Raw genomic sequence first — 27,760 nt, 5'->3', positions numbered from 1 at the left:
CTAGTAACCTCATTTCGCCAGACCATTGTTCTTGCTCAATGAGGAAAACTTTAAAATTTATCTTTCCTCTTCAAAAGGCAATTATGCCGCCAGATTATTTTCAATTTTAATTGTATTGTTGCCTGTAAACAAAATAAAAATTTGAAAAGATCTGAGTCGGTTTCAGTGATTCTGCTGAATCAAATGCATTTAAAATTTCTAGATTTAAGTATTGAATTCGAAGCCATATTTAATCGAAAAATACGCTTTTTATTGACCTTTCACGTTTCTTCTGGCAATCATTCATCCAAACTTTTATTACAATATCAGCCCCGTGGCGGGGTTTATGAAACTCTAGGTTGAAGTTTCAAACTTTTAATTCGAATTCTTGGAAAGTCTACGTAAAACAATTAATATTATTATTAACGTCGACAAGGAAGTTCTTCCCATCTTTAATTTGGAGAAACTTCAGTGACAGAAAATTAAATATCCCCTTGACCAACGAAATAATCTCCAGCTCGAACTTTTAAAAATATGTTAAGTTTTAATGACGTGGCAGCCATTATGTAATTTACATATTTGAATCTGGGGACAGTATTTTTTGGTTCGGAGCCAATATTTGTATCATGTTTTTAAATTGAGTGGAAAGCTTTATTTTCATTATTAAAACACAAAGCAGTGCGACCCAGTGAATGCGAGGTGTGTAAAGTAAGTTTATAAGCAGACCTACTCGGAAATTTTCAAAAATAAACCGTAAGTATTGTGCTTCTCTTTAATTCACAGAAAGTCGCAGAACTAGGTAGGTAGAAAAATCAAGGGGAATTGACCGGCACCCACCCTACTGTGTAATCACGGAAAAAATTGCAAAAGCCAAAATGGCGGTTAATTAATCTTGTAAAATTAATGCGAAGTGACCCTTTTCAAAACTGAAAATCTAATAATAAAATGGCTCTAAGGTGAATCCAAAGGCATTTCGAAAATAAACCTCTTTCATCTAAAACTATATCGAAGCAGGTTTTTTCACAAACACTACACGTCAATTCCCCTTGATTTTTTTATCCACCTAGTTGGATGATTAGTTTTTGTACATAGAAAATTCACAAAATACGCGTCTTCCAACATTTTTAATCTTCGGAAATATTTCATTTTAGGCAAAATGCTGAACGTGACCTACGATCCTGTGTATGGAGTAAATTACTCTTATGTTGATGATTATCGATCCAAATATGATTATAGACTTCGAAGAGCTGTTGATCATTATCTTCATTGGCCGTGGAAGTACCGATCATGGTTCGACATTCCGTCTACCAGACGGAGTTTGAACACTCGCCGGGCACTTCGTGTGAGTATCTCAAGAACTGTTAATGAATTTTTGCTATTTCTAAAAAGGTTTCAACGTATTTTTTCTCTTTTAGTATAGAGAATTGCTGTACATGAAGTAAGGATGTAAATCGCTGAGAACAATTTCTATTGCTTTTTAAGTTTTTTTTTATGTTTTCATCAGTTGTTATGTGAATATGTTTGAATAAAATTGTTTTTTATGTACGACGATATTTAATTCTACTTTTAACAATTTAAAACAATGGAAAATTAATAATACCCTCCTAGACAGCAATGGCATGAAGCATTTAACTGTATAACAAGTTTAAGTATTTATAGGCAGTAGCACGTAAACGTGTGAAAAATTATTCTTGCAAATGTGTATTTTAAATTAAAAAAATATGTATTTAAATTTATTATTTAAAAATTTTAAATACATTAATAAATCAGCAACTTATATTAAAAACTTCGTCGGGGTGATTCGGGTTGATACAGGGTACTCCGGCATTCAATTCCACGACGCGACATTTTTGATTATATGGTGCAGGTGCGGGTTGCTGATATGTCTGACAACAATATGAGTTCAGCGAGTTAATTAGGGGGTACAGAACAAGCCATGAAGACACTTGTTATTTTAAAAGGCATTGCCGTTGAAAACGCACACAAAGGGGTAATTCATGGCTAAGAAAGGAAACTACGGAAAGTAGAATACAAGTTAAAAATATTCAAACGACTTAAAACATTTTTTTTCTAAACGAAAAAATTTTTAAATATCTAAAGCAACTAAAACTCAAATTCCAAAAAATTGTGTCTGCTTTTGGATAAACGCAAAAAATTCCAAAGTTAAACATGACGATGACATACATGTATGATGACATTTTAATTACAATCTGTTTATATTTATTAATTAGACCATTGTGCCGAATCCGAAGTTTTCAATATCAGCTCTATTGTTAGCTATAGAATTCAGTAATATATATAAATTATCTCTCTTCGGCATCTGTTTTGATTTTTCTGATTTCTGCTTGTAGATCCAGAAAAGAGGCGTGGGTTCAATGTTTGAATTTTTTTATAATTGCTCCACTACTACATTGTTATTATTACTTATTGATAAACTTGCTGGGTCGCCAATTTTAAACTGGATGCAATCGATTTAAAATGCGATGAGTTTCATTAAAATCGGGTACGTTCCCTTGACCATATGGAGTAACCAGCAAAAATTGTGAATCCTTTCGAAAGCAAGTGGTAACTTTTTTGATAACCTAAAGAAAATCTATAAAATACCAGGAAACTTATCGGACATGGGTTTTTTTGCCCAAATTGCCTTTAGAATGAAAGCTCAGAAGTTGAAACTTCTAAAATCGAAATCAACGGGATTTCAGGAAATATTAAATTTTCCTTCGCCCTTGTAGAATTTTCAGATGCGATGTTTCATCAGTAACAATTATCGCTAATTCACCAGCCTATAAACAACCAAAAGGAATGCTAACTTTTTCAAGAGCATCCGCACCTGTTATTCTATCCCAATCAATAGGAATCTACCAAAAATATATTGAAAGTAACAGTGCCGCTTAATCCAATATTAGTAAAAGCTCTGAAATTGCATTACCGGAGTTGTGATTTATTTAACATTACAATTAACACATTTCTCTCTTTATTGGGAAACTGAGCGGGGGAGTTTTAACGACAAAAGCTCTGTGGCACTAATTCGGCACCTCACATGTCATAAATTTAACTTGCCTTATTTAACGAAGGTGTCAATCTTCTTTCCTGCAGTACAAAAAGTGCAAAATGAAAAATTATTGAAAATAAAAATTTCACCGCACTTGTACATGGTGTTTCCACTTAAAATTCTGAATTTAACGAAATTAAGCTCAGCATCGATTGACAGAAAATTTAACAAAATGTTTACTAATTTATTTTCCGGCCTGGTAAAATATTCCAAAGCAAAGTTTTATTAAGTGCAGCTTTTTGCCACTGATTGTCTATTCAATGAGCTTTTGAATCCAGTCTATGTTGTAAGCTCTCAAACGGGGAACACTGGCTACACAGGACACATACGAAAAAGCACAACTTTTTCGATAATATCTCTTAACTTTTTTCTCGGGCGAAAAATGGAAAAGAAATCGAATGTATCTTCAGCAATTCGAGGAAATTAGAATTTATTGAATATTTACCAAAAATGCCAAATACACTCGACACACTTTTCGGTCCAATTTAAAAAATAATTGATTTAACTGGAGGTAGGCCTACGGACCCGGCTCTAGAAGAAACGATTATTTTGATCATTTTTAGATTATCAATTTAAGCTAAGTTGTCAACGAGATGACGTAAAAAGATACTGTACTGACTTTTTTGCTCTTAGTTTATGTTAAAAAGAAAGAGAAGACTCTTTAATAAGCCTGTAAAAGTGGTAATGTGAGTAAAAAAGTTTATAAGATCCAGAATTTGTCGACTTTACTTCATTAGAAAGTCTGGCTATCTGAAATATAGGAATCAACGTGTTTCTGTAACACCACATATTATATATTATTATTATTTATGTGATACATAATAGCATTATTTAAAAAGTGCTTATTGGAAAGAATACAAGACTTAGATCGTCAATATACTAATATTTGGTAATTTAGTAGATAAGCAAAACCAAACTTTGAGGATGAAAATCAAAATGTGAAAATTTCTACCATTCGACGGTTGAGAATAGCCGTTTACGTCATCAGGTGGGAAATGTCTAATTGCATACTCTGGGGATTTAGCGCAGCGAGATTTCGCGATATGGCACTAGTTACACAAAATAAAATTTTCTCATAAGTTTTATACACGATTTTTTCTAATTTTGCTGCTCGATCATCTAATCATAGTGTTATGTTGTCGACGTGCAGAAATATAATATTTCCATATAAAATTAAGATATAAAAGTTGATGCCAATGCCTTTTACAGTACGTTTTAAAATTTTCCAGTTCGTCAATCTGTTGAAGTTTATGATACGAAAAGTATGATGTGATTTGTTGCTACTCATTTCATTCGTAATATGTGCCAACGGGGACCAAAACCGTGAAAGGGATAAAAATAATATTAATTCATTGAGTGAAATTGATATTAAAAAAATAATATTTATTTAGCGAAATATTGGTGAATTATTTACATTTTTTGGGAAGCACCTACTACTTTTTGATTAATTCCGATTATTAAAACTGTACATTAAATAATTTTTGAGCTAGTAATTTTTTTATGCAATTTTTTAAATTACCGTGCTCGTTGGTTTGTTGCTCTATTTTTAATCAGTGTACCTCTTATGACCATTTGCTGCAGACACCTTTAATTCTCCGATTAATTTGTTAACACCAACTCAAACCCGTTCTTTCTCCTATATCGCTCTATGAAAATTTCAGCCCAACAACGGTTCAATAAATAATGAAGCCATTATTCACGTCTCCCGGTCGCATTCCTCATTGCAACGCCGTGACTAATAAGAACCTGGTCCAGGCTTAAAAATATCTACATCAAGTTTAAATTACGTGTTACAGGTAATTTGCATATTTGTAACAGTGGAAAGTATTTTGGTCCTAGGCCAATATTTGTATCGTATTATTAAAATGGACAGAAAGGTGTATATTCAAGACACACAACACAGTACGGCTAAGTGTCCGAACCGTGTGTAACCGCGGGTATAAGTACGCTTATTTTGGGTATATGCAAATCGTGTAAGTATTATTATTCGTTAGTAGATTTTAGTTATTTACATTTACAATTGTTTACGTCGACAACTTAATAATTTTTATATTCGAAACCGATATTTTGCGCGATAATTACCAATTTATTGCGTTGACAGATTTCTGTCTAAACTAATGAATCGAGAAATTAGGTCTGGTAAAAAAGATGACATCATTTTTCATTAACCGTTTTTTAGACAAAAAATGCTTACCTTAAAATACGACCCTGTATATGGGAGAGAATACTCCTTCGCCGATAATATTCGATATACTCCCGACTATCGACTCCGAAGACCCATCGAATTTTACTTTAACTGGCCCTGGAAATATCGATACTGGTTCACTAATCAGAGATTTAGGCGAAATCTCTATAAAGAACTTCGTGTGAGTATTTCATTACGCAATTGTGCAACCAAGGTTTAGCCCTGATCTGAAGTTTAATCTTAATCAGGAGGTCAGGACGTAAACTTTAGATTTGAAGTTTGAGCTCGCATTCTAACTGGGTCACAACTCTTTTAATTTTCATTCCAAGTTTTTAACATGGAGTTTTTCTGTTTTAGTTAAGAGAATTGACGTACTTGATGTGATGGGTTGAAAGTCTATGTTGCCAGTCTAAGCTTTTACGTTTTATGTTGCCAGAATGTACATATTACTCATGTTTTTCTATTTTGTTAATTTTTATTTGGAAATAAAAGAATCGCTGTATTAACAATATTTGGGTATACTTCATTCCATGAGTTTCAGAGCAGTGGACAGCAGTTCCTCGCTTAGGTATCCTTGTTCCAATAGATTTCAGTTGCGATGCAGGCTTGATGTTCCATCGATTTGATTCGATTTCCATACACATTCCTCTTCTGGTTTCGATGGTGCGGCAATATTCATTCGTTTTCGGAATATTCTAATTCCAAAAAATGCTTCAAACAATAAACCATTTACCTTTAGCTCCATGAGCCTCAATAAAGCGTTAACGGTTTTTGGAACTTTCAAATTTCTCGCATTTGAAAAATTTCATGTTTTATGCGTTGCATTGTTAGATAAAGTCGTACATGAAATCGAACTTTCTTTAAGAGATTTTTCAATAATGAGATCATCGGAATGACCACAAAAATTAGTGACGGAGGTTGAGTATTATTGGCCTACAACTTGGGGGTACCAAAATCCTTTTTTGATTGACTGTAAAAAATCAGGATTTAACATGTTACAAGAATTTTGTTTTTAAATATTTTTAATAATCTATTCATGTTAATGGAGCCAGCTAATTTTTGCGCGAAACTACTGAGGAAACTGCAGTCAAAATGACTTATCGCTGGAACATGCCAAAAGAAAATGCATTGCGTTTGCTGGGTAACCAATTCAACACAAATTCAACCTCTTTATTCTTCTTCACCACAGAAATCATCGATTTCTTTCCAAAAATATAACATTTGGTACTAAATTTGCATGCAAATTAGGAAAATTTCATTGACGTTTTGACTTTCGAATTTTGCAATGGAAGCCCGTTTCCCATTCGATTCCAATCTCGTCCTGCTTCAAGATGGGTTCGCACAATTTGCTGGAAGGTATCGGAGTTCAAATGGCATGAAAACAATTTCAAATGAACACGATTTTGAAATTCACGAAAATGTCTCGGACTCAGAACTCATTAATGCATACACGTCATTATAATTATTGCTATACGGTGTTTGTTTCTATTTGGGCAATTAGAAAGCGTTCGGGAAATTGACGACGTTGTCAGCAGCCGCGGCGCTGGTGTTAGTTAGATATTTTTATTATTTATTATAAATAATAGCAAACGGCACACGTCAGTCATTTCTGTCTTTGGTCCAAGCCAGAATCTCGTTTCAAAAATAATTTCAAAACTAACTTCAAAGTGAACTGGAAGTGGACACCCAGGAAATTTTCAATGCTGAGGTCGTTTTTGGAAAAAAATCAGTTTGCTTAGTAACGCACTAATTATTTCCCTTCCGAAATGTCAAAATCGGCAGCATAGAGACCTCCAAGTACTTTAAAGTTTCGGAAATTTCCAAATCAGCCTGTTTCACCCTTTTGAAATTTGATGATTTCACGTTCTTAGTTTTAGATTTAATTTTGGAAAATTAACAAGGAAGACCGCTACTTTCTTGATATGACCGTCAGGAATCCGCAAAAATTACATGATTTTCTTTTAAAATTTTTCTCACAGCTAATGGCCGTATTCGAAACCAGCAATTTTGAATTTTTGGACTCTGCCAAATATCTCAGATTTGTTTCCTGCGAAGCTTAAAGCGAGACCTTGGCAATAAGAAACGCTATCAGTTTCTATGAAGCTTTGAATATAATTCAATCATTTGGCACTTAACATAGTAGGTAGCAAGTGTCGAGTCATGAACAAATTGTCTAGTGCTAAATACTCACATCACTGTCACATAGTTTAATTACAAATTGATATTTACTTTGGTTCGTACTGAATATTGAATCAATACACAGACAGAATCTGATTGGAGTTTCAATGTCGAATTTTCTTTTATGGGATCCGATCTGAGATTTATAATCTAGTCATGGAAAACTGGATCAAATTTAGATATTGGGAAAACACAGAGGATGTTATTAGAATCAAAATTATTTCCACATTCCAGGGTAAATGATATGGCTAAAGTCAGATATTTGTTTACACATTTTATATTTAAATAAACTGAATTCCTTTCTTTACGCCCTTAGGTCACCACCGACAAATTGAGCCAGAATGAAGTTTGGAAATTTCTCGATTTTTATTATTGATTTTCACTCCAGGTTAGTTCAAAAGCAAACGCAGACCAAAATTAAACGTCTCAGAGAAGCTGCAACAAAAGTCATTTATAGATCTCGAGCGAAGTATCGATGGGTGTCAAATTACATATTTCTCCCACACCCTATAAACCAGCTTCAATCTAAATTAAAATCTGATTCAAACGATTCTCACTCCGAATGCAAAAAGACAAATAATTCTTGTCTCGAAATTTCAAAAATAGTTCTTAATGGCAATGGGCCAAAAATAATTCAGTTTCGATGCTCCGTGCAAAACTGAATTTCGAAAACGTTCAATTCTCTTAATATTATTTGTGAAGTGGCTCGTGTGTGTGTGTGTGGGGAAACGGTTAAGTTCGAGTAAGTATTAATTTAAGCAGTTTAAATTCAGAGAAAATTCTGCTCATTCCATGATCCATTTCCATGAAATATTTATGTTATTTCAGAAATGTCCCTTAAGACTCGATACAACCCCGTGTACGGTAATGAATATTACCTCGGAGACACTAGGTCAATTCCAGATTGGAGAATCCACAGATCTTACAATTTTTACGATTATTGGCCGTACACCCTTAGGGTGACTCTGAGAAATAGGCCCATCAGGAGATGGTTGACTACCCCAACTTACGTAAGTAATTTTATTCATTATTTCCATGGTATATGTTGGAATTTGTTTCATTTTACAGTATCGACAGAACATTTTCTCAAATACTAGCTCGACAATTGCGAGATATGCATCCTACTAAATGCCCACTGTTAGAGGCAACGTTGAGCATATAAGTCATTTGAATTCTTGCATGCATTCAGACTGACACGTTATTATGCATCTAGGTTTAAGATCTATTTTTGTAATGTGCACAGATGGATATTACGTTTTGTTTTTGTTAATACACTTCTTTTAATGAAAAATCCTTCGGTTTAGTTTCATTGGAAATGCACCCTTAAGCTGTCCTTTCCCCAGAAAACACTTAACGTTTTTCCTTATAAATTTTGTTGTGAAACATTTCTGCGTTAGTACAAATAACGTTACATTCTTATACCTTACAAATGAAACATCTTCCAGGGTCTTGCACAAGTCTTTACATTAAGGTACCCCATCCCGAGCTGCCCCCTATGTACTTCATCGCCACACGTTACCACTTTCGTGCAATTACGACGATGGCACAAAAGCTTATATAAAGTTTTGGCTATAAAAATCGTTAGTACTCAAAATTCATGTATGTAATCACTTCAAAATCGAAATAACAGCTAATGGGGATGAATTTGAAAACTCCGCTCCTTCATCCGTTTTAAATATATTAAGTTGCGATAGGGAAGTTGTACAGGGTGATCCATCCAAGATGGTCCACTATCTTATCTCAAAAACTGTAAAATTCAAATCTGACCTGCGCAGAAGAAAAAAGACGAATAACTGGCTTTATAAGTATGAAATAAATCAATAATAAAAAAAAAATTAAATTGCTCTAATAATAGGAAGAATTGCATATAACTAACATAACCTGGCATAAAAGTAGTTCTCCTAGAAACTTTCGTTTATCTTTGCTACAGAAACTCGAAGTTTGCCAATTTACTCCAAGTCGATTTAAGTTCTTTCCCTAAGATAATATAAATTGCAAAATGTTTCTTCAAACAATTAGTTGAGAGTAGCTTTGTAATGGTTAGAGCTCTTATCACACGGTATTATAGTTACACAGTTGAACAAATTTGAAGGGTACAAGCAGGTTTTAGTACAAAATAGTAACTTCTATATTAAGCTACTTCCTGTGAAAGATAAAAATTGTGCAAATTTTTCGGAAACTCTTTGAATAGTCAAAGTTCACCAGAATAAAATACTTTTAGCAATAAGTTTCAGTATTAAATTTTCCACAGAAAGAGAGAAATTTTTCAATAAGGGAAATGAAAATAAAGAAACATACTTCAAATGAGGACATAGAAATATACTTAAGTACTTGAAATCTTTTCGAAAGAGATGTAAAAACTCATAACGAGATTCTTGGAGCTTGGGGGGATTGGGATAAAAGTAAACTTATGAAATCTTCCATTTAGTTTTGTTTTCCCCCATCCTGCTTTTCTACCAATATTATACTATCAAAATAACATCATGTTTTGGTTCGTTAAAAACAGAGTGCTTTTTCTAAAGTGGGGAGATTTTTATTCCAAAAATTTATTTCTAACAGAAAATAAATTATTTTAAATCTCCATGGATTTATTGATTTTAGGGACACATGTCCTTTCAAGTCATACATTTGCTTTCCGGGAAAACTCACCGAAAACGTCGAATTTAAAGAATTTTCTAAGGGTTTAATAAGCCACTGACTTCCGTTTTTCTAAAAACAACATTTTCCATAAAATTTATATCTTTTTAAAATGACTTAACTGAAAACTTACATCATTTTCCTTCATTTAAATAACCAACTTCCGATTTGCCATGGAAAACTTCGATATTGGGATGCAAAAGTGTCTGAAATTATAGAATTACTTGTTAAAAATCCATTAAAAATCAGCAAATTGAAGAAGTTTCCCAGGGCTTAATCGACTAATTTTCATTTCTCTTAAAGAAGGCACGATATCACAGGCATATTTTCATGAAATTAAACGTGCCTCCAGCCAGGCAGTAATAACCTACTAAAAATCTGAAAACTTAAGAAGTTTCAAGGAGTTAAAATAAACAGCTTAGGACTTCATATAAGGAGTTCAATATTTGATATTAAAGAGCTTAAACTTCTGTATTAACCTCTTTACAATTCACTAAAATTGAATAAATTTATAATTTATATAATATATATAAAATTATCAAATCTCTCGGAATTTGAGATATCTGTTTCCGTTTATCTCAAAAATTGTGTACTTTTACAGGCGCCTTTTCTTGAAAAATTATGAATTAAGTACGATATAACATGTTTAGACAAATAATCTGATAACTACGGAAGGTAATTTATTTAGAAGAAAGAAATATTCATGAAAAGAATTTATTTGCTCATGCATATTCGAAATTTGGTAATGTTCATGAAGAAAATCGATTTTTGAAACAGAGACATAATAGCAAAATTTCAGTCTTTTGAGGTGTAATTGGTGAAAATCGGGGTTTCCACGAAGTAATTCAACATTAATACGTGAAGTCGGATGATCTTTGCAAAAGCGGCCAAAAACTATGAGAAAAGCCGCCATGCCCTTTGGGGTTTTAGTGGCCCACTTCAGGTGTCCCACTGAGTTAAACATTACGGAAAGAGAAGTTCAGGAAATAGTTCATTCTTCGGCATATTTTTTGGAATGCATGGAATATATTTCTCCAGAATTTTGTATACAAATTGAATATATTTTTTTCGGGAATAAAATAAATAAGCAATTTTTGATTTTTCACGAGGAAAATAACTTCGTTTCAATTCTATTTCTTATGTTTCCAGAGCGTTAAATATGTAATTTTCCCTAAGTAATCTTCATAATCTTTTAGTATATTTCAATGAATTGAAGATAAAAGTCATCGCTAATACGAGTCTAAGAATCTCCAGTCTGCAACGTAAGTCTCTAAGCTTTATTCAATGAAATATTGTTTATGGCATTTATGGTTTCCATTACCAGTGTGTTTTCAGTTTTTTCCCCAAACTTAGATATATAATTGATTTATGAGTTTGTAATCTGGAAACTATCAACGATGTTTAACAATAAATTTCTGGAAATACCTAATTATAGAAATTCCAAAATCGTTAAAAACATTTATTTAGATGCTGCGACCTAACATAATTCAGGCTATTTCTGACGTTATTTATCCTTAGACTGACGTCATAATTTGCAGTTTCCAATATCTCGAAAATATTTAGCTCCTCGTATTCCGCCGACGAACTAAATTCTCACTGCTGGTTTTTAATACATAAATGAAAATTGTTTACTTTTCTATCAGACAATCTGTTGCCAAACTGGTCACAGTTTGGACATGTGCCAACGAATTTTGTAATAATACTTCGTAATCTGAAAATACCTCAAATCATAAAGCACGAAACTTTTTGCGAACGACCACTTTGTTTGGATAGTTTTGTGAGAAATTTTCAGTTTGCACTTGAAGATACCCGTAAGTATTGAATTTCTTTTGCGCCCCTAAAATAGATACTGCCGTTCAAGTGATTTTTATTTTGTATATAATTTCTTTATAGATTTAAGCAATGTTGGAACTCCAATATAAGCCCTACCATGGCATAATCGACTCTTTTTGCTGGCCAGAATCAAAATATATGCCGATAGATATACCGGATTACAGAATTACGAAGCCTCTTGACTATTACGACAGCTGGCCCAGATACTGGTACATTTACAGTACCCTAAGACCTTTTAGAACCTACTTGAATAATTTATTGCTGAGAGATCTAAGAGTAAGTGATTAACACTAGTTAGTGATAATAGTTTATTATACGATATACTTAATAGATATTAGTTAAATTGCCATATTTTTTAACCTAATTTTTCTATTGTAGCTAAGGCAACACCAATACGTCCATACATATTGGTGACCGCGATAGTTGGATTTGGCAAACATATAGCGATCCAGGGAGCAAATGCAATATAAATAAATATTTTCTATTGCGATAATGTAAAATGAAATATATGTGTATTTTGGTCTGTATTAAATTGTTATTGTCGTACTTTCATCATTTTTATTGCTACCATAAAATTTTAACCTGGATTCCTTAAGTAGATTAAAAATGGGATTATCCATAGTAACTCTAGTTCGCTTCTCTATCCATTTTTTCTTTGAGAAGGCTAAAGAAATGAAACTAACACGGTTATCGGACTATAGGACCTCTGTGAATTGCGATGGAATTGTTGAACGGGCACCATCTTGTTTTCTCACTTGCCCCTCGTACTTTATTTAATTATAAAAATTCACTGAATTTTTCAGTACTTATGTTATTTTGGACCTGGGTTTTCTCATAACAAATACGTTCTTAAATTCTCTTATTATATCATTGTCCATGTGACATTCCCTATGTCATTATCGACCTAGTAAATTTACTTGATATTTTCAAGTACTTATGACACCTTTTCAAAATATTTAGCTCCCTTTGGACATTTACTTTTCAATTTATATTTTCATATTTAATTCATCAATTTATTTTTCCAGGCAACTATATATTCTTCTGTTTTACACTCACGATCTTTAATTCTTTTGCTCTACTTGGGCTCATTTATTCAGGCATTACGTTCCCATCGCGTTTCTCTTCTTTTTGACTAGTTTTCCACTATTGTTTTGCATAATCTTTTTCCAATTTATTTTGTATTTGGATATGAGCTTGAGGCTACAATTAATAGAATATTAATCATTTTTCCCTCAAAGCAACATTAAAAAAATGATAAGTTGGACAATTAGAGAAAGAATGAAATTTTCACAAAACATTATTTTTAGTGCAGAGGACAAATTTGCCGACATTTCAGTGGTTTCCTTTTCCCCCTTCTTTAGAGCTTTACTCCTCCAATTTCAAAATTGTGCTCGAATGAATCGAATAGTGCGTTTTAACAGTCTGGCAATTTCTATGAGAGAAGTGTGCAAAAATGTTATTCTAACTTGTTTCTCTATCTCCATAAGGAATATAGGAACGTCTTTGAAGTTTGTTTTCGTTTTAAAACTTATTGAAAATTACAAGGAGCTTCAATTTTGGAGAACATTATTATTTCAAAATCAACTTGTATAGAGAAATTTTACATTTTAGAAGCTGTACTTTAAATAAGGGATGCAGCAATCTTTTTAGAGTTCCCTGAAAATTTCTATAAAGAAAGTGTGGAATACAATGTTTTCAATTTGTTTTTCTTAATAAAGCTCACGGAAAATTATGTCCTATTTCGAATAAATGTCTGTTGCAAAATTCAGCTTTCCTAGAGAAATATAAAGTTTTATGGTTGGAACTCGCAATAGACATTAAAGAGCTTTTTAATTGATAATTTCTTGTTTTAAAGCTTAAGATGTTCCCTGTTTTGTTAAAATTTGAAGGTTAAAATTTCCAGTATAAAACTAAGCTCTCGACTTTTTTCGGTTCAGGGCAGGAGCTTGCAAATAGTAACTACCCTTGGAAGTGACCCGCATAAGAACCTACAGCTTTATCCTCTTCAATCCATCGACACACGTGGGATTTCCCAATAGATTTCTTTTCACTTATTTTAAATTATTTTCAATTTAAAAAAAAACGAAAATCGCAACATCGAGGAACGACGTTCAACCAACTAGTTTTTCATATCAAAACTGAGTACGAAGTTTGCCGAACTTTGAAAATGATATTTTGCAAAAATCAGCTTTCACGGAAAAATCACAATTTTTCAATCCATGAACCTGCTAAGTGCTAAATCTACAAATCAATTTGCTCTATATTACTCCAATCTATTCATCTATCTCTACTGCTCCCAGGACGCCAACTTCCAATTTTAGAAAACGTGTATCTATTCTCTAGATTCTAGGATGTGCTCTAGGAAGTTATATGGATTCCTAATTTCCAATACTTAACTGTAGTACTATACTGTAGGCAAGTACCCATGTATGCCAGAGAAATGGATACCGCCTATTATTAAGGATAAAAAATCTAGAATTATAACAATAGATTCTCCTGTTTGCGCGTGTTAAAGCGTCATATTCTCTAAAAAAAAAACAGCACCAAATGCGTCAAAACCTTACTCAACTCACCTTCGCAAACCCAACCTTGACTCATTAAAACGGATTTCACAATAAAAACAGTTTGCACTGTTTCATATGTTTCATAAATAAACTGAGAATACGTCAGTTGAAATATAAGGCGTGTGCTCCCCAAAAATTTGGAAAAGGCAGCCAAACATCTGATTCATCCAGGCGAAATTTCACAGAGGCGGGGTCCAGTCAGTAATTGGCACTCATTCAGAAATTATTGTTTCCAAAATTTTTTCCCTGTTCAAATCAGGTGCAAATTGTGAGTGTAACACTTGAGTGAATAGTCTTGTGGCATTTGGATCTGGGAACCAAACTTTGAAGGTAAGTAGCAGACCATTTTGACCAGTGAGTTGACACACCAAAATTGAACATAAAATTTATTCTAGATGCTAGACTACGAGACCCGTTGGGACCCCATTCATGGGTACGATTATTCCTATTGGCCTGACTCAAAATACTTTAAAAACTACAGATTTGCCCCTCCGGTTAGCATCTTCGACCCTTGGAGCTACAGATCTAGGGTGTGGTTCCCTTACTATTGGTCCACCAGAAGACTATTCCAACACTACATTGATAATAAGCCTTCTGAAATTGCAATTCGGGATGTCAGGGTGAGTTTCAAATACACTCCAACTCTTCAATGTTGCTTTTACGTTCATTTTTAGTTAAGGAATAATCTTTACTTCTAAGCCGTAGAAAGCATGTTGATAGGATGCTTCAAGTAACTATGCAATGCGCGGAAGGTTGTTGCAAACTAATTTTTCTACCCTTAAATGTTAAGTGTAATGAACTGAAAAGAAACGAACGATATAATTTGTCCATGTGATGAAATAACTCGAAAATAAATCGTGTCTCAGTTACTTTAGAATGTTTTATTTCTCCCAAGCCGTTTGTACCACACATTAAAGTGCCTTATTTGTCGCCTTACAGAATACCTGAAACCCTGGTGTGATTAATGGATAAAAACTTTTAAGTGTATTCCCAACAACTACTCTTTGACACCTGTAAGTACGTTACAATGACCGATGAAAGTGCTGATACAGTTTTCTTGTCAAATAATGAAAGATTTCCCTTGAGGGTCGTTCGTTTTCTTTTCAAAAAGAAATGGAAAATTGCCTCCCTAGGCAAAAAAACAACCATCCATAAAAGTCAGGCTTGTGCCAGTTAGAGATATGCAAAGCGTAAAACCCTTTATCTCGTCCCTCGTGGAATCTCGAGCTTCATACCGGGAGTAAATTTTAACATTCCAATTTGAGTAAACAATCTTTTCAGAGGCCCTGAAAGGGAGATCTTTCGTGTAGATATTTTATCAACTATAATGGTGTTGGCTTTCAGAGAATGATCTACTTAAACTACCCCTATCGAACTCTCGACTATTATCCCGATTCGACGAGGTATTACCGACCTTTGACATGCTACTATAATTATTATTATCCAGTGAGAAGCTTGAATTATTACTCCGATATCTGGCCCTACTATCCGTACTACAGGTACTTGTACTACAAGTACACCCTGCCCTCAGATAGATATTATCACTTGAAGGGAGTAAGTACATTTAACCTAGCTATTCGCTGATCTTAGTGAAAACCCTCATTTCGCTGATTTTTATAATAGAGTGGTTCAGCTTAAGCATGGAACGCAGCCTAAAGGCCATTAGGCCGAAATTGGGAAAATTGAAGGAGAAATGGAACAATGTACTGTTTCGATTTTATCGCTGCTATGCACGTTTATTACTGGCAATATTGCCACAACTTTTCGTTTACCTACAGGGTCCTGCAATAGTGCTTCAGACTTCTTTACCTTCTGTGGCAATAAATTTTTACAGTTTTTTTTCCTCTACAGGATAACAAAGCACATAAAAACTCATTTCCAGAAGTTATTTTATAATGCACAGGGTGATCCCAGAAAGTGTGACGACATACAACTTCGTTATTTTAAATGGAATTCCCCATTTTTTTGTCATTTTCAAATATCTCGTTAAATTTTAAGGGCGATTTATGGAGGGTGACTTATTTTTAAAATTATCCGTTTTGGAGATATTGGGGAAAATTTGATAGCTGCTTATGCGGTAATGAACATATCTTATACCACCTTCAGGCATGTTGCCTTGTAAAACTTCAAAAAAACTAATTCTCTACATTTTATACTCGGTGCAGCTTGTTGATTTTAATAATTCCATACAGAATGCCACAACAGTCCCCATATACAAGGAGTCTCTCAGTTAAGTGTGGCAAATGTTATAGGAAAATGCAGCCCATGTCGTTTCTTACCGTTTCCCACGTTCAGTTCCTTATACTATGAAAAACGGTATATTTTATACTAATTATTCAGAAAAAAATGCTATACCTAATAAGCTTCACTGGAATTGCTTAGAACTACTTATAATAACACGAGATGATAACGTTGTGGGTATCATATTAAAAAGAAATCTAATGCCAGACTTTTTTGAGACACTTCGTATATTTTCCTATAGCTTTCGAACGCCGCAATTCGTTACGCAACTCTCCTATATCAACTTTTTAGTCTAACTCTAGTGTTAAAATGGCTATTGATCCATTACACACTGTTAGGACAGTCTGTATATGAATTACTTTTCGTGAGTAGAGAATATATGCATCATAGCTGTAAATCATAGCCTTCAGCTTCAGCTAAAAGCTTAATGTGAGATGCGCCAAATTGATGATGCACATTTCGCCTAAAGGAATGCCAATTTCAATCATTCACATAGCGCTTCATTGGTGATCTATAGTTCATCCAGAGAATCGAACGTAATGAAGCCTCCTGAAATCAGTCAAGCTACTTATATTTTTATAAAACAATTCCAAAGTTTCCATGTTTCGTTAAATGATGCTATTAAGTGAATTTAGAGTAATGTAATAGAGCTTCGAAGGCAATTCTTGGTAACTTGACGTAGAAAACAAAGAATCGGGTGTCTTAAAAATTGATGAATTCCTCCAGAATGTCCAACCATCTCCAATTCTCTCCTCTCCAACACTGAATACTTATTATATCATCAGCTATCATAAGAAAGTAGCCATTGCCAGGTTACTTATTATTGGTATATGTAGGATAGTCTATTATTGCAAAAGTACCGTAATATTTGGACCATCAATGGGACCAGAGTTTCAGCGAATTTTCGACCATTTTTGAAAGCGAACCTATAAATTCCAAGAAGTGTTTCATGGCATGATTCTATTGCTATGTTATCCACCAAAAAAAAGCAACAATTTCCCAATAAGGCCAATTTAGTTAAAGTATTGAAAATTTTGAATTATTATAAGCAAGTAAAAAATGCAATAAATTTTGCGAGCATAAAAAACAAACCGACAAAAGCTTCTATAAATATTGGAAGGAATAATCGATTGAGGGGAGCTTTTGAACACCATAAGTAATTTTACCATTAAGTCGTACTGGTACTACTGTTAACTATAATAATTGAGTTGTTTCATGTACGAAGTAATTCGCTGCTCACCATTGGGATTTCGAAGATCGTCACAGATACGAAATCGATAAAATTAAAGCAAAATTGCGCATTTTCTTGCGTATCAAAATTACAGTGTTTCGGGAAATTATCGGGAAAATCGATATTTGATGAACCAGTTTTCAACACATTCTGAACTGATTTGAAGAGATGATTGCATCGTGTTAATGGAAAATAGCACTTCTTCACTGGCAGCTTCTGTCCTCAATAAGACAAGCTAGTCGAGTTTTTAACACGGCGTTTCGGATTTTCAGAGCCATCGTCAACTTCACTTTTTTAAGTACTGATATATCCTTTTTTGTTTTTTTTGGAAGTCCTCGATCTTCGGAATAAAACCCAATACCGCCCTGTGTATCGTTAAGCGTTTGATTTCTTTTGTGGAAAAACACTTTCCCCTACGTACTTTTACATAATTTTATAACTTTTTTGATTAATAGATTTTCCGGCAATGTGGCAGGGTGAAATTGTGAAATTTTCAAAAATTCCGTTTGTTCATATGTTAGTAGATGTTGCAAAAACTAACGCTAGAAAGGAGAACCCGCCCTAATCTGCACATATCAATGCGTTTTTAACTACAACTAAGTTTTATCGACAACTTCGAGCAATTTAACAACAAGAAACTTCACGAGTAGCAACTCTCAATGATAGACCAACTGGTGCGCTAATTAAGCGGGTGCAGGAACCGCGAGTAGCGCATTCGCGTACGAGTAAGTGTTCGAGTAACGTACGAAGTACCGAATTAAAATTCCAGAGGCCACCAGAAGAAGATCCCTGTTTTACCTTTTACGAAGCTTAAATACTAAAATTAATGGTAAGCGCACAGAGGCGTACTAAGCTAGGAGGTTATCATCGGCACATTTGCTAGATCTAGCCTCGTAGCGTAATTACCGTTAATAACGTAATTGGAGTTTTATTAGAGGACGGAGGACTCCGATATCGGGTGCGTCCTTAAATTCTATTTTGCACAAACAGGCGGCGGGAAGGTTTATTACACGGAGATTTCTTGACTTGGGAAAATGCGCTTCAGGATCTGGTCCTAGGGGCAGTAACATCCAAAGAATTGGCAAAGTTCATAGGAGCAGAACGCGGATTCCTGACATACTGACCTCGGATTAAATTTTAGGTTTATGCAGAACACAATGACTTAGAACTAACAGATTAAACCGGTTCTCGGTTCCTTAGTCCAATGCAGAAGTCCTATCATACATAAAGATTATATTAAAAAATAATAATAAACTGGGAATAAATGCATGTTGGATTTGGTTCTAGGAATATTTTCAGGTCAATACATTAGTCGTATAGTATTTCATATGTGTCCTAAGGTGGTTCAAAGGTGGTTAAAAGAATTTGTAAATGTCATTACAATCTACTTGTAAAACGCGAAAAAAATAATCACCACCTTGTTAATTGCTTTCTAGTCTCTTTATTCTGCCCACATTTCTAAATCCCAAGCAGTAGCGTTTAATATTAATAACACAGTAAGACCTTAAACAGTGCTTTAAATTTAACGACGTCGTATACAGCCCTCGAATATGGGAGTACAGTCTACTTTCACCTTTTTTTAAATTAAAATCTTAAGAGTTTTACTTAAATCGTCAACAAAGGTATCCAAAGTGAAGCAAAAAGAACTGCAACTATGAAACTTAAATCACCAGGTTGGTCGATGGACACTGTCCGTCTACTGTCCATACTTTTAGTGGTAATAACCAGAATAAAGTTAATGCAATTGCGGTTGATATTTGTTATTATGTTTGTTCTTTTTATTGTTATTTTTGCTTCTATTAGATTAGTTCAGCATTAAAAAGTAGGCGAAGCTTATAAAATCATAAGGACAGTTCACACAAATGGCAGAGGCCAGCTTTTCGTTAAAAAAGCGGGAACATGAATAGTAATGACATAAACTGAAGAAGGCAAAAGTCGGCATCAAACTATGAAGTAATATTTATTACACAAAATTTGCAATAATTTAGTTTACTTGCGTATAGATCTATCATCAAGTGGAAATATTTTTAGACACTCGCCCTGCCACGTTCAAACAGTTTAAAAAGACCTTTAACTTGACGTCCCACTCGAGGCCGTATCTAAAAGAATAAAGAACATACAAGCTGGGGAGTGTTAGGAGATGGACTCTGTACACTGCGAACTCTTCCCGTATATGTTTATGAACAAATGCATATCATATTTGTTCAAATTATGCGCGGCCAGAGACTGATCGATAATTAATTACAGACCATTTTGCAAGAAAAAACGATCGCAAGGGCGTTCTTACGATCCAGATATTGATCTAAATATTTTATCAAATACGCCACACCTGCCAGTTTTACGCCTTCAGGCTTGATAGCTTTGACCCTATAACAAGGCCTCATTTTTAACTGTGGCGAATGTTCTTTGGGTTTTCGTATTTTATGCAAACATTTTCCCCGGCTTATTTCTCATCTGGAACGCCTTCCAGAAACTCCATGCACGATTTCTATGACAAGAAGTGAGTATTAACTCTAGTTCTTGAGCAAATTTTACATAACTTGTCAGAGTTCCGGACCAACTTTGTTAGTTTAAAGCCCTTGACCGAAACACAAGAAATTGCAATCGCATTTCTGAACTCATATTTTACGATGTCTGTATGTGAAACCAAACGACCTTACGGTTTAACTTCAATTGAGGACGATTAGAGCCTGATGATGACCTGATTCGGAATAATCGACATTAAACGCGTTCGAAAATTGGGTTAAGGATTACGATTTTAATTGGATCATGTTCAGTGATTGCTCTTCCAAATTGATTTCGAATAACTGGATATTCTAGTTTAAATTTATTTTAATTTTGGATTGCGAAACTGGGTTAATGTAAATTCGTAAAATTTGACAGGGGGTTGCATATTTAAAGCCATTTTATCGAACAAGCCCAAAACCGTACGGAGATGTGCTGCGGCGATCTGTATGCCTACGTTATAGATATTATTTTAGCACAGCCAGAGGTTGCAAATTACGAAATGCAAATAGTTGTTTTCAGAATTACACACTGGAGAGTGTTTTTAACCTGTTACAAATACTTTTGATCAGTTGCCAGGAATGTTTGCATAAAATAAGCCAACGCTGAAAATAATGAAACGTAGTGCTTGTGATATTTTTTCGTAGCTGTGAGTGCTCCGACATGGTAAGGATCTCTTACGTTCCATAAACGTTAGCAAAAACCCAAAGAAACATGTCTCGTTGGATCTGAGAGTCGCCTGAAAACCAGAAAATGTGATAATTTTATTTACAGAGGATAATTTATCTCCCCAGTCCAGTCTCTGGCCAGACATACAGGGTTTACCCGACGGCTCCTTACGTTCGAAACAAGATATACAAACCCTTAGGTTTATATTGCGACTACTACGAGCCGATTAGGTCTTTGTATTGGAACAGCTCGTATTGGCCACTCTATCGGTCAGCGAGTTCGTTCGTCGATCAACTGCCCAGCCGAGGGGGTTCTCGATTGCAGAAAGTAAGTATTTTTTCCATGGGGATTACTGGATATTTATTATAAAGATCTGGAAGGACGTTGTTAAAAGTTCTATTGGATTTAGAGTTGAGTAAATATGGTATCGGCCGGAAGTTTAATATTTGGTATTACTAGTAGCTGAAGGGGCTTCGGGACTATATTACTCTAACAAGGAGTGACCGCAAGGCAGTCTACACTACCTGACCTAATTTGGTGTGCTACCGGACATAAAGATGGCTCGATATGGCCCAAACAGCGTGATGCCCCTTCAGGTTTTCGCTCTACTGTTCGTCCCTTCGACACCGGTTGCTCTATTGTTTGCCGGCCCGGATCAAACAACAAAATTCTCTAATTTATTGCTCATTTCCCAGTTTACTATTTGTTTCAGTTTTTTTTCTTACTTTCGCTCGGTCGCCAAGGTAGTGACGGACTTTCCGCCGAAAGGTTAGCATGGGCGTTGGTACTCGCCCTTCGTAAAGAGTGAATGTTATTCTCAGTTACTTTTAACCGAGAATAATGTCCAATTCCACCGCTCCAGTAATTCCTACTGGTGTGTGAGGCTTTATTCCCATAAAATAAAAGAAATAGCGAACAATCCGGCACAAAGGTTTACAACGTATTTTTAAACATAACGTAATAACGTTGCAGCTCCGAAGGGAGTTCGAAATGACGACAAATTACGCAGTTGTAAATGGAAAAGAAAAAGAAAAATCACCCACGAAATGTGGAAAATGTAACATTGGTAGTGCAGCACTGAGATGTGGCAAGGTGCACAGGTCCGCGGCACGATGAACTATTGCAATTCTCAAATTTGAGAAAGACCCCATGCAGAACTCCGTTCTTGCGGCTCGCCATAAGGGTCGCGAAGGGGATGGAGTGACTGGTGCGTATCGATAGAAGACCCGATTGCGTCGTGGATTACGCATAATAAATTTCGTTTGCCACAGGAGTGATTCACAAACCCATAAATATTTCCATAATTAAGCGAAAAAACGAAAGAAAGACTCGTCTTAAATCCTCCTATGCAGTATCTCGCTAAAATAGAAATTGGCTTTCTTCGGGCGTGTTTGCCGCGTTGAAGCAGTAAAACCACAGAAATATAAAACTTTTAGAGCTTTTACAGCTGGAATTAAAATTTACGCTCCGCTTTGTTAAAACCTGACTAACTCTTCATTTCTTTAATTTAAATCAAGCCTTGTCCTCGTTTATCTGTTACAGATGCGAACGAACTGAACCACATTTCGACATTGCTCTATTTCTTCGAAACTCCTAACAAAGAGCCGTACAAAGGGCGCGCTCAAAATTGTAATTCTCGCACCATTCATATTATGCTGTATTTCATGGGAACTTGTTTAGACTGTAAATACTTCATTTAAAACGCAAATATGCATGTGCCATTTTCTTTTATGCTTATTTCTCAAGAAATGAGCGCAGATATGTACCTCTGAGGGGCGCATGAGAATACAAAAATGGTTTTCATCACACGATATTAACTCGCCAGCAGGTACAACGACGGTATCCGTCACATGAAAAACTGACGAACTTATCAAATAGTTGATAACGTCGCTCTTAAAGAAATAAATTTCGTTTATGGCTCCTCCTCCCCCCCCTTTAAATCTTTCCATTAATCCTTAAACGTCACTCAACCTCGCAATCTCATATATTATGCAATCATAAAAGGTGCAATGGCTTCCTAGGGACTTAACGGGCCACAGCCCTAAAGGGCCCTCTCCTTTTCTTCATGTAAATATAAAATCGCCCTATTGCCTCCCACGCAAATGAATCACCGGCTTCTTAAAGAATTCGTCATGGTGTGTTCACAAGTGGGTTACACGAGCTGGTTTTTAAAATTTTTTAGAATTTATATGTAAAGCGCTTTTTCTGCCCCTCCATTTGCATCATTAAGCTTTGAATGTTTACTCATGCTGTGTGCCCTTTTTCCTTTATTGAGGTCAATAAGCTAATTTTCTGTGTATCCGTTTTGCAGGTATTCGATAATGAGACAAGTCTTATTCGGGCTGAAACTAACGCGTTGTTGCGGCGTGTTCACGACCCTGTACCTCGCATTAAACGGTTGAACTGGCCCCTATCCACCGTGTCGAGGTGAGTACTTAATTAAAAATTTCAAACTTCATTTAATTGTAGGGAAGTTGATCGTATTGAGAGGATATGTAGGGATTAAATCACATATGAATTTCCTCTTATATCTTTATTTCCAGAGAAAAGGGATATCAACCAATTGATTTACCTGTCCATGTATCAAAACCATTTACATCTATACATAAAAAGTCATTCGTAAAATGCTATGAAAAGGAAAAGACAAAACTATGTATGGAAATGTTGCAGTAGAGTGATGGAGGAGACGAAGAAGCTGCATCTTTGTCGAATTTGTTGTGCCCTTTCCATTATCCTTGTTACGCGATTTGGGTGTATTATTTCGTTTTTTCCTCTGCATTTATCTTCAGTATTTGTCCGCAGTGGAATAGCGATCCGCAGGTGGACTTGTATATTTTTGTGTGCAGTTTCTGTGCTGACCAGTTTACCCTCACGTTCAGCCAATGGAAAATGCTTTTTCCATTATTTGTTTCTATTTCAATATTTTGAACGCGTGTAGCGAATTTCACCGTTTTGTTATTTTCAAGTATTTTACGTTGTTTTTTAGTTTAGTTTCGTCTTTAGTATACTCAGTCTTCCACAAACGTTGGTGTTGTCGACTTGCCAGAAGAAACTGGGCTTCGGCGACATTTGGTGTTAATCTCCATTTAAAAATCCATGTCATTGCGTTGTTTGCTAGTATCTGAAGTCTTTCTACCAGTTTCTCAGGCATGTTGTCATCTAAAAGGAGTGCAGTATGAGCAGCGCATCGCAGTATGGATACTGTTTTGTCCAGAGGTGTTTCGTCCTTGAGCCATCGTTGCATATTGGGGACCCGTTGCTGAAGCTTAACAACACGGACCACGGTCACCATAAAAGAGACGAAGTCAGGCAAATTGGTACAAAGTTCGGCCATTTAAAATTCAATAATTTTCCGTTTGAAATTTATAAAATTTCGATTGTTCTCATAATTAAAAAAAAAAATGAAAAACTGTTTTTAATTTTTCTCAAAGAATTTTCATTTTTCACTACGTGACGATTGTGGAAAATCCTACTGTTCGATTTCCCACAACCATTGCCAAATTTTTTTCTCTTATGGGCACCCTCTTGGATTTTCACAATTTCGAGTTTGAAAACAACTTTTCCACTAAAAGGACGCACATGTTACAATTCGGTGGAAACGTAAAAAATTCTATTCTTGCAAAGAACAGTTTGAAAATGACAAAATAAAAAACAAGCAAACACAGAGAATAATAAGAGATACTCGAAGGGTTTACCCTGTACTCTCCCTTCTATTCTAAACACGGCTTCATGTCTTTTGCAAACTTCTGCATTGACCTTAATACATCCATTCTTCTTACTTTGATCCATAAAGTTGTGATGCGCTCCATTTGCAGTCCATTAATATCGGGGTGATTAAATAAGGTCTTTCACAATCCCCCATAAACGGTAATCCCATGGAGAAAGATCTGGTGAATCTGCCGGCCAACGTACGATCGTGCGTCTCCATAATTGAAATGGCTCCGCCAGGAAATGTTTCGAGCAAATAATCGGCCTCCCTCCTTTAGTTACGTGGCCAAGCACCATCTTGTGAAAACCAAAAGGCATTTAAATGGTTAAGGCAAATGTGCTTATGGAAGTAATCCATGAAATGAGTCCTTAAAAGGTGGAAATGCCAACAATGAAGGAATCGAATCTTCAAATAAATCAGCACATATCTTTAACCCAAAACGTACTTGTGGTCGAGACCTTTGGTGTTCGCGTGTATTTTCATTGGAGCTGATATGTTGAATATTAATATTAATGGCTGCAGACCCTCGGACGGCTGTCAGCAACCAGGGCAGTACCTACCTCCTTCTGTTGTGTCTTTTCCAGGTCGTTACTCTCTTTTCTCTTCAAAATTGTTCCCTCCTTTTCGCCAGTCTCTCATATTTCAAATATTGCACATCAAAGGTTCTTTTTTGTAGTGCACCGTATTGATTGCACAAAGACTTCCCGTCATTAATTAATCATATGAAACGATAAAGGTACTTAGTGTTTATAATTGCCTCAGTGTGCGTAACTTCCATATTAGTAACCGCCCTTTCCACTACCTTAACATCAGTTTAATTCAAAATAAGAGGTAATGGAAGTAATAAACAAAAGTAAAGTACGGCTTTGGCAGTAGGTAGACGCTGATGTAAACGGTAGTAAGTGCTTTATACAGGTCTATTACATTACTTTAAAGTTACTTGATATTTCATCCAACTCAGTTCCTTTGCAGGAACATGTTTCTCGAAAATTAGATAGTAATAGTAATATTTAATCCAATTCAGTTTGGCCTTTATCAAAAAACACTGAATGTTTGCAGTTGTGTTATTTTAGGTTAATATAAAGTTACAGAAGTTTTCACGAACTCAGTTCCGTTTAAGCTAAAAGTCTTACCACTCAGGTTACTCAAAGATTTTCGAGTTACTCCCAAGATTTCTGAACGATTTAAATCAGCTCGCGTTGGCACAGTTCCAGGCTTTTTGCAGCTATATCATTTTATGATACTCCAATTTCCACTAAATTGTATTGCGTGACATAGAAAAGAGAGCACCTCGTAAAAATGGTTTTATTTAAATAATTTTTTTTATGCATGTTTGCATATTGGAACGCAAAAAACCATTAAATTTTCAGCCATATTTACTAATGTATTTACGAGTTATCAGGAATTTTTTTTTTTTTTTATAGACTTGTATAGAGGATTACCCATGGAGTAGATGAATGTGATTTTTCAATTTTTTCCTACAAAACCTTATGTACAAGGTGTCCGCGCTAAAAGTCCCACCTCGCTCTAACTTTCCAATATATTGAAATTAAAAAAAAGATTTAACAAAAGATGCTTGAAAGTTGCTGTAGTTTTTCCAGGATCTCAGCAGTTTTATACAGGGTGTTTAATGAACACGTGCCAACCCAATATTGCATTTTTTGAACAATTAAGAAATATTTTTTTTATATATTTAAATTCTGCGTTTTATTACGAATTCGGCATTATATACACGTAGGTCATAACTGAAATCTTACTCAAAGTGACTTTCGGGCAAAACGTCCTTTTGAAGGCAACTTTTTTTTAACGGCAACCCCGTATTGTTTTTTACAGATCCTTGTAAACATTTTAAAAATTAATATCTTTTATTTGAACAATTTTTTTATTAAACGTTTTGTCGCAGAGTCATCTTTGATTTTTGCCCAATTTTTGTATTTTTTTTTTAACTTTTGCAATGGATATTCTATTTAAAATTCACAGGCAGCCTTCTATCTAATAAAGAGAAAATTATTTCTGTGAAAAAAAAAAAAAAATTCTGCAATTTCCTTTTTTTAGAATCTAGCCTATAACAAGGCCTGCAGGAAATCGATATTCTTTTTTCGATAATCAATAAATTTCAAAAAAATATAGAATTTAACCTCAGACTAGTATCAAACTCTAAGAATACTAACAGACTCTTTTTGGATTAATGCTGATGGATCAATGTCTCCTAAACTTCTGGAATGGTAGAGCAGACGAGCAAAAACTTGTATGCTTTCGCTTTATCTCGTTTTTTAACTAGAGTGTCTGGTAAAAAGGAGGTCCATAGAGTAAATTTACTTTCTCTTTTTAACTCTTTATTTCACTTATCGTTAGCAATTGACCTTTTACTTAATCACGGGAGATTTACTACAAAATAAATACCGTAATTTTTCCTTTTCCAGATATTACAGCTACCCATTGCCCGCGAGGTACACAACCGATTATATTCATAAAGTTCTCGTGCCGGTTAGCGATAAATCGAGCTACACAACTTACTACACCGAGCCAGTGAGAAAATACATTGGTAAGTCTCTTCAGAGTACTCTTAAACAACCCTCGTATTACACTCAAAATTGCAATAGCAACATTACCCCTGCATTAGACCCTCAAAGCATATTATTTCTAACGCTTCAGGATGGCATCCATTAACAAACTTATTCGAGTAGATTATTTTTTTTATTTGAGCTCTATAGTTATAATTTAATGTTCGTTTTTCTTTTAATATAAAATCCTTACCTTCGGGCTCTGAAGTCGTTGCCCTCAGTTTACAAGGAGTCTCACCGGAAAAGAGTTTCCGGCAATATTGTCTCTAAGTTTTCCTTTTTATATCTCATATTATTGTAGAAGAATGGAACGGAAAACGTTGTTTTACGAGCATTCGGAAAATAATATGGATGTTATAGTCCGGTTGATAACGATAGATTTTACTCAGGATGTCATTCAGGGGACTTAATAG

The 27,760-nt window shown here is 34.9% G+C and overlaps 1 protein-coding gene across 6 annotated transcripts in view; it reads left to right on the top strand.

Moving 5' to 3' along the window:
* Window positions 1–27,760, top strand: part of LOC136348108 (uncharacterized protein CG45076-like) — a 97,142-nt gene that overhangs the window by 45,915 nt on the left and 23,467 nt on the right. For 2 of the 6 annotated variants that reach the window (XM_066298689.1, XM_066298688.1), the window contains exons 5-8: window positions 15,773–15,982; window positions 21,180–21,401; window positions 23,386–23,501; window positions 27,207–27,328. In XM_066298689.1, the coding sequence (XP_066154786.1) occupies window positions 15,773–15,982; window positions 21,180–21,401; window positions 23,386–23,501; window positions 27,207–27,328 (670 nt within the window). The remainder of the gene's footprint in view (window positions 1–15,772; window positions 15,983–21,179; window positions 21,402–23,385; window positions 23,502–27,206; window positions 27,329–27,760) is intronic. The other 4 variants (XM_066298693.1, XM_066298691.1, XM_066298692.1 and 1 more) reach the window with 3 other exon arrangements.

The sequence above is a fragment of the Euwallacea fornicatus genome, chromosome 31 (genome assembly GCF_040115645.1).
Source record: "Euwallacea fornicatus isolate EFF26 chromosome 31, ASM4011564v1, whole genome shotgun sequence".
Taxonomy (NCBI): domain Eukaryota; kingdom Metazoa; phylum Arthropoda; class Insecta; order Coleoptera; family Curculionidae; genus Euwallacea; species Euwallacea fornicatus.
Note: the sequence above shows the minus strand (reverse complement) of the source record. Positions and strands in the feature narration are given on the sequence as shown.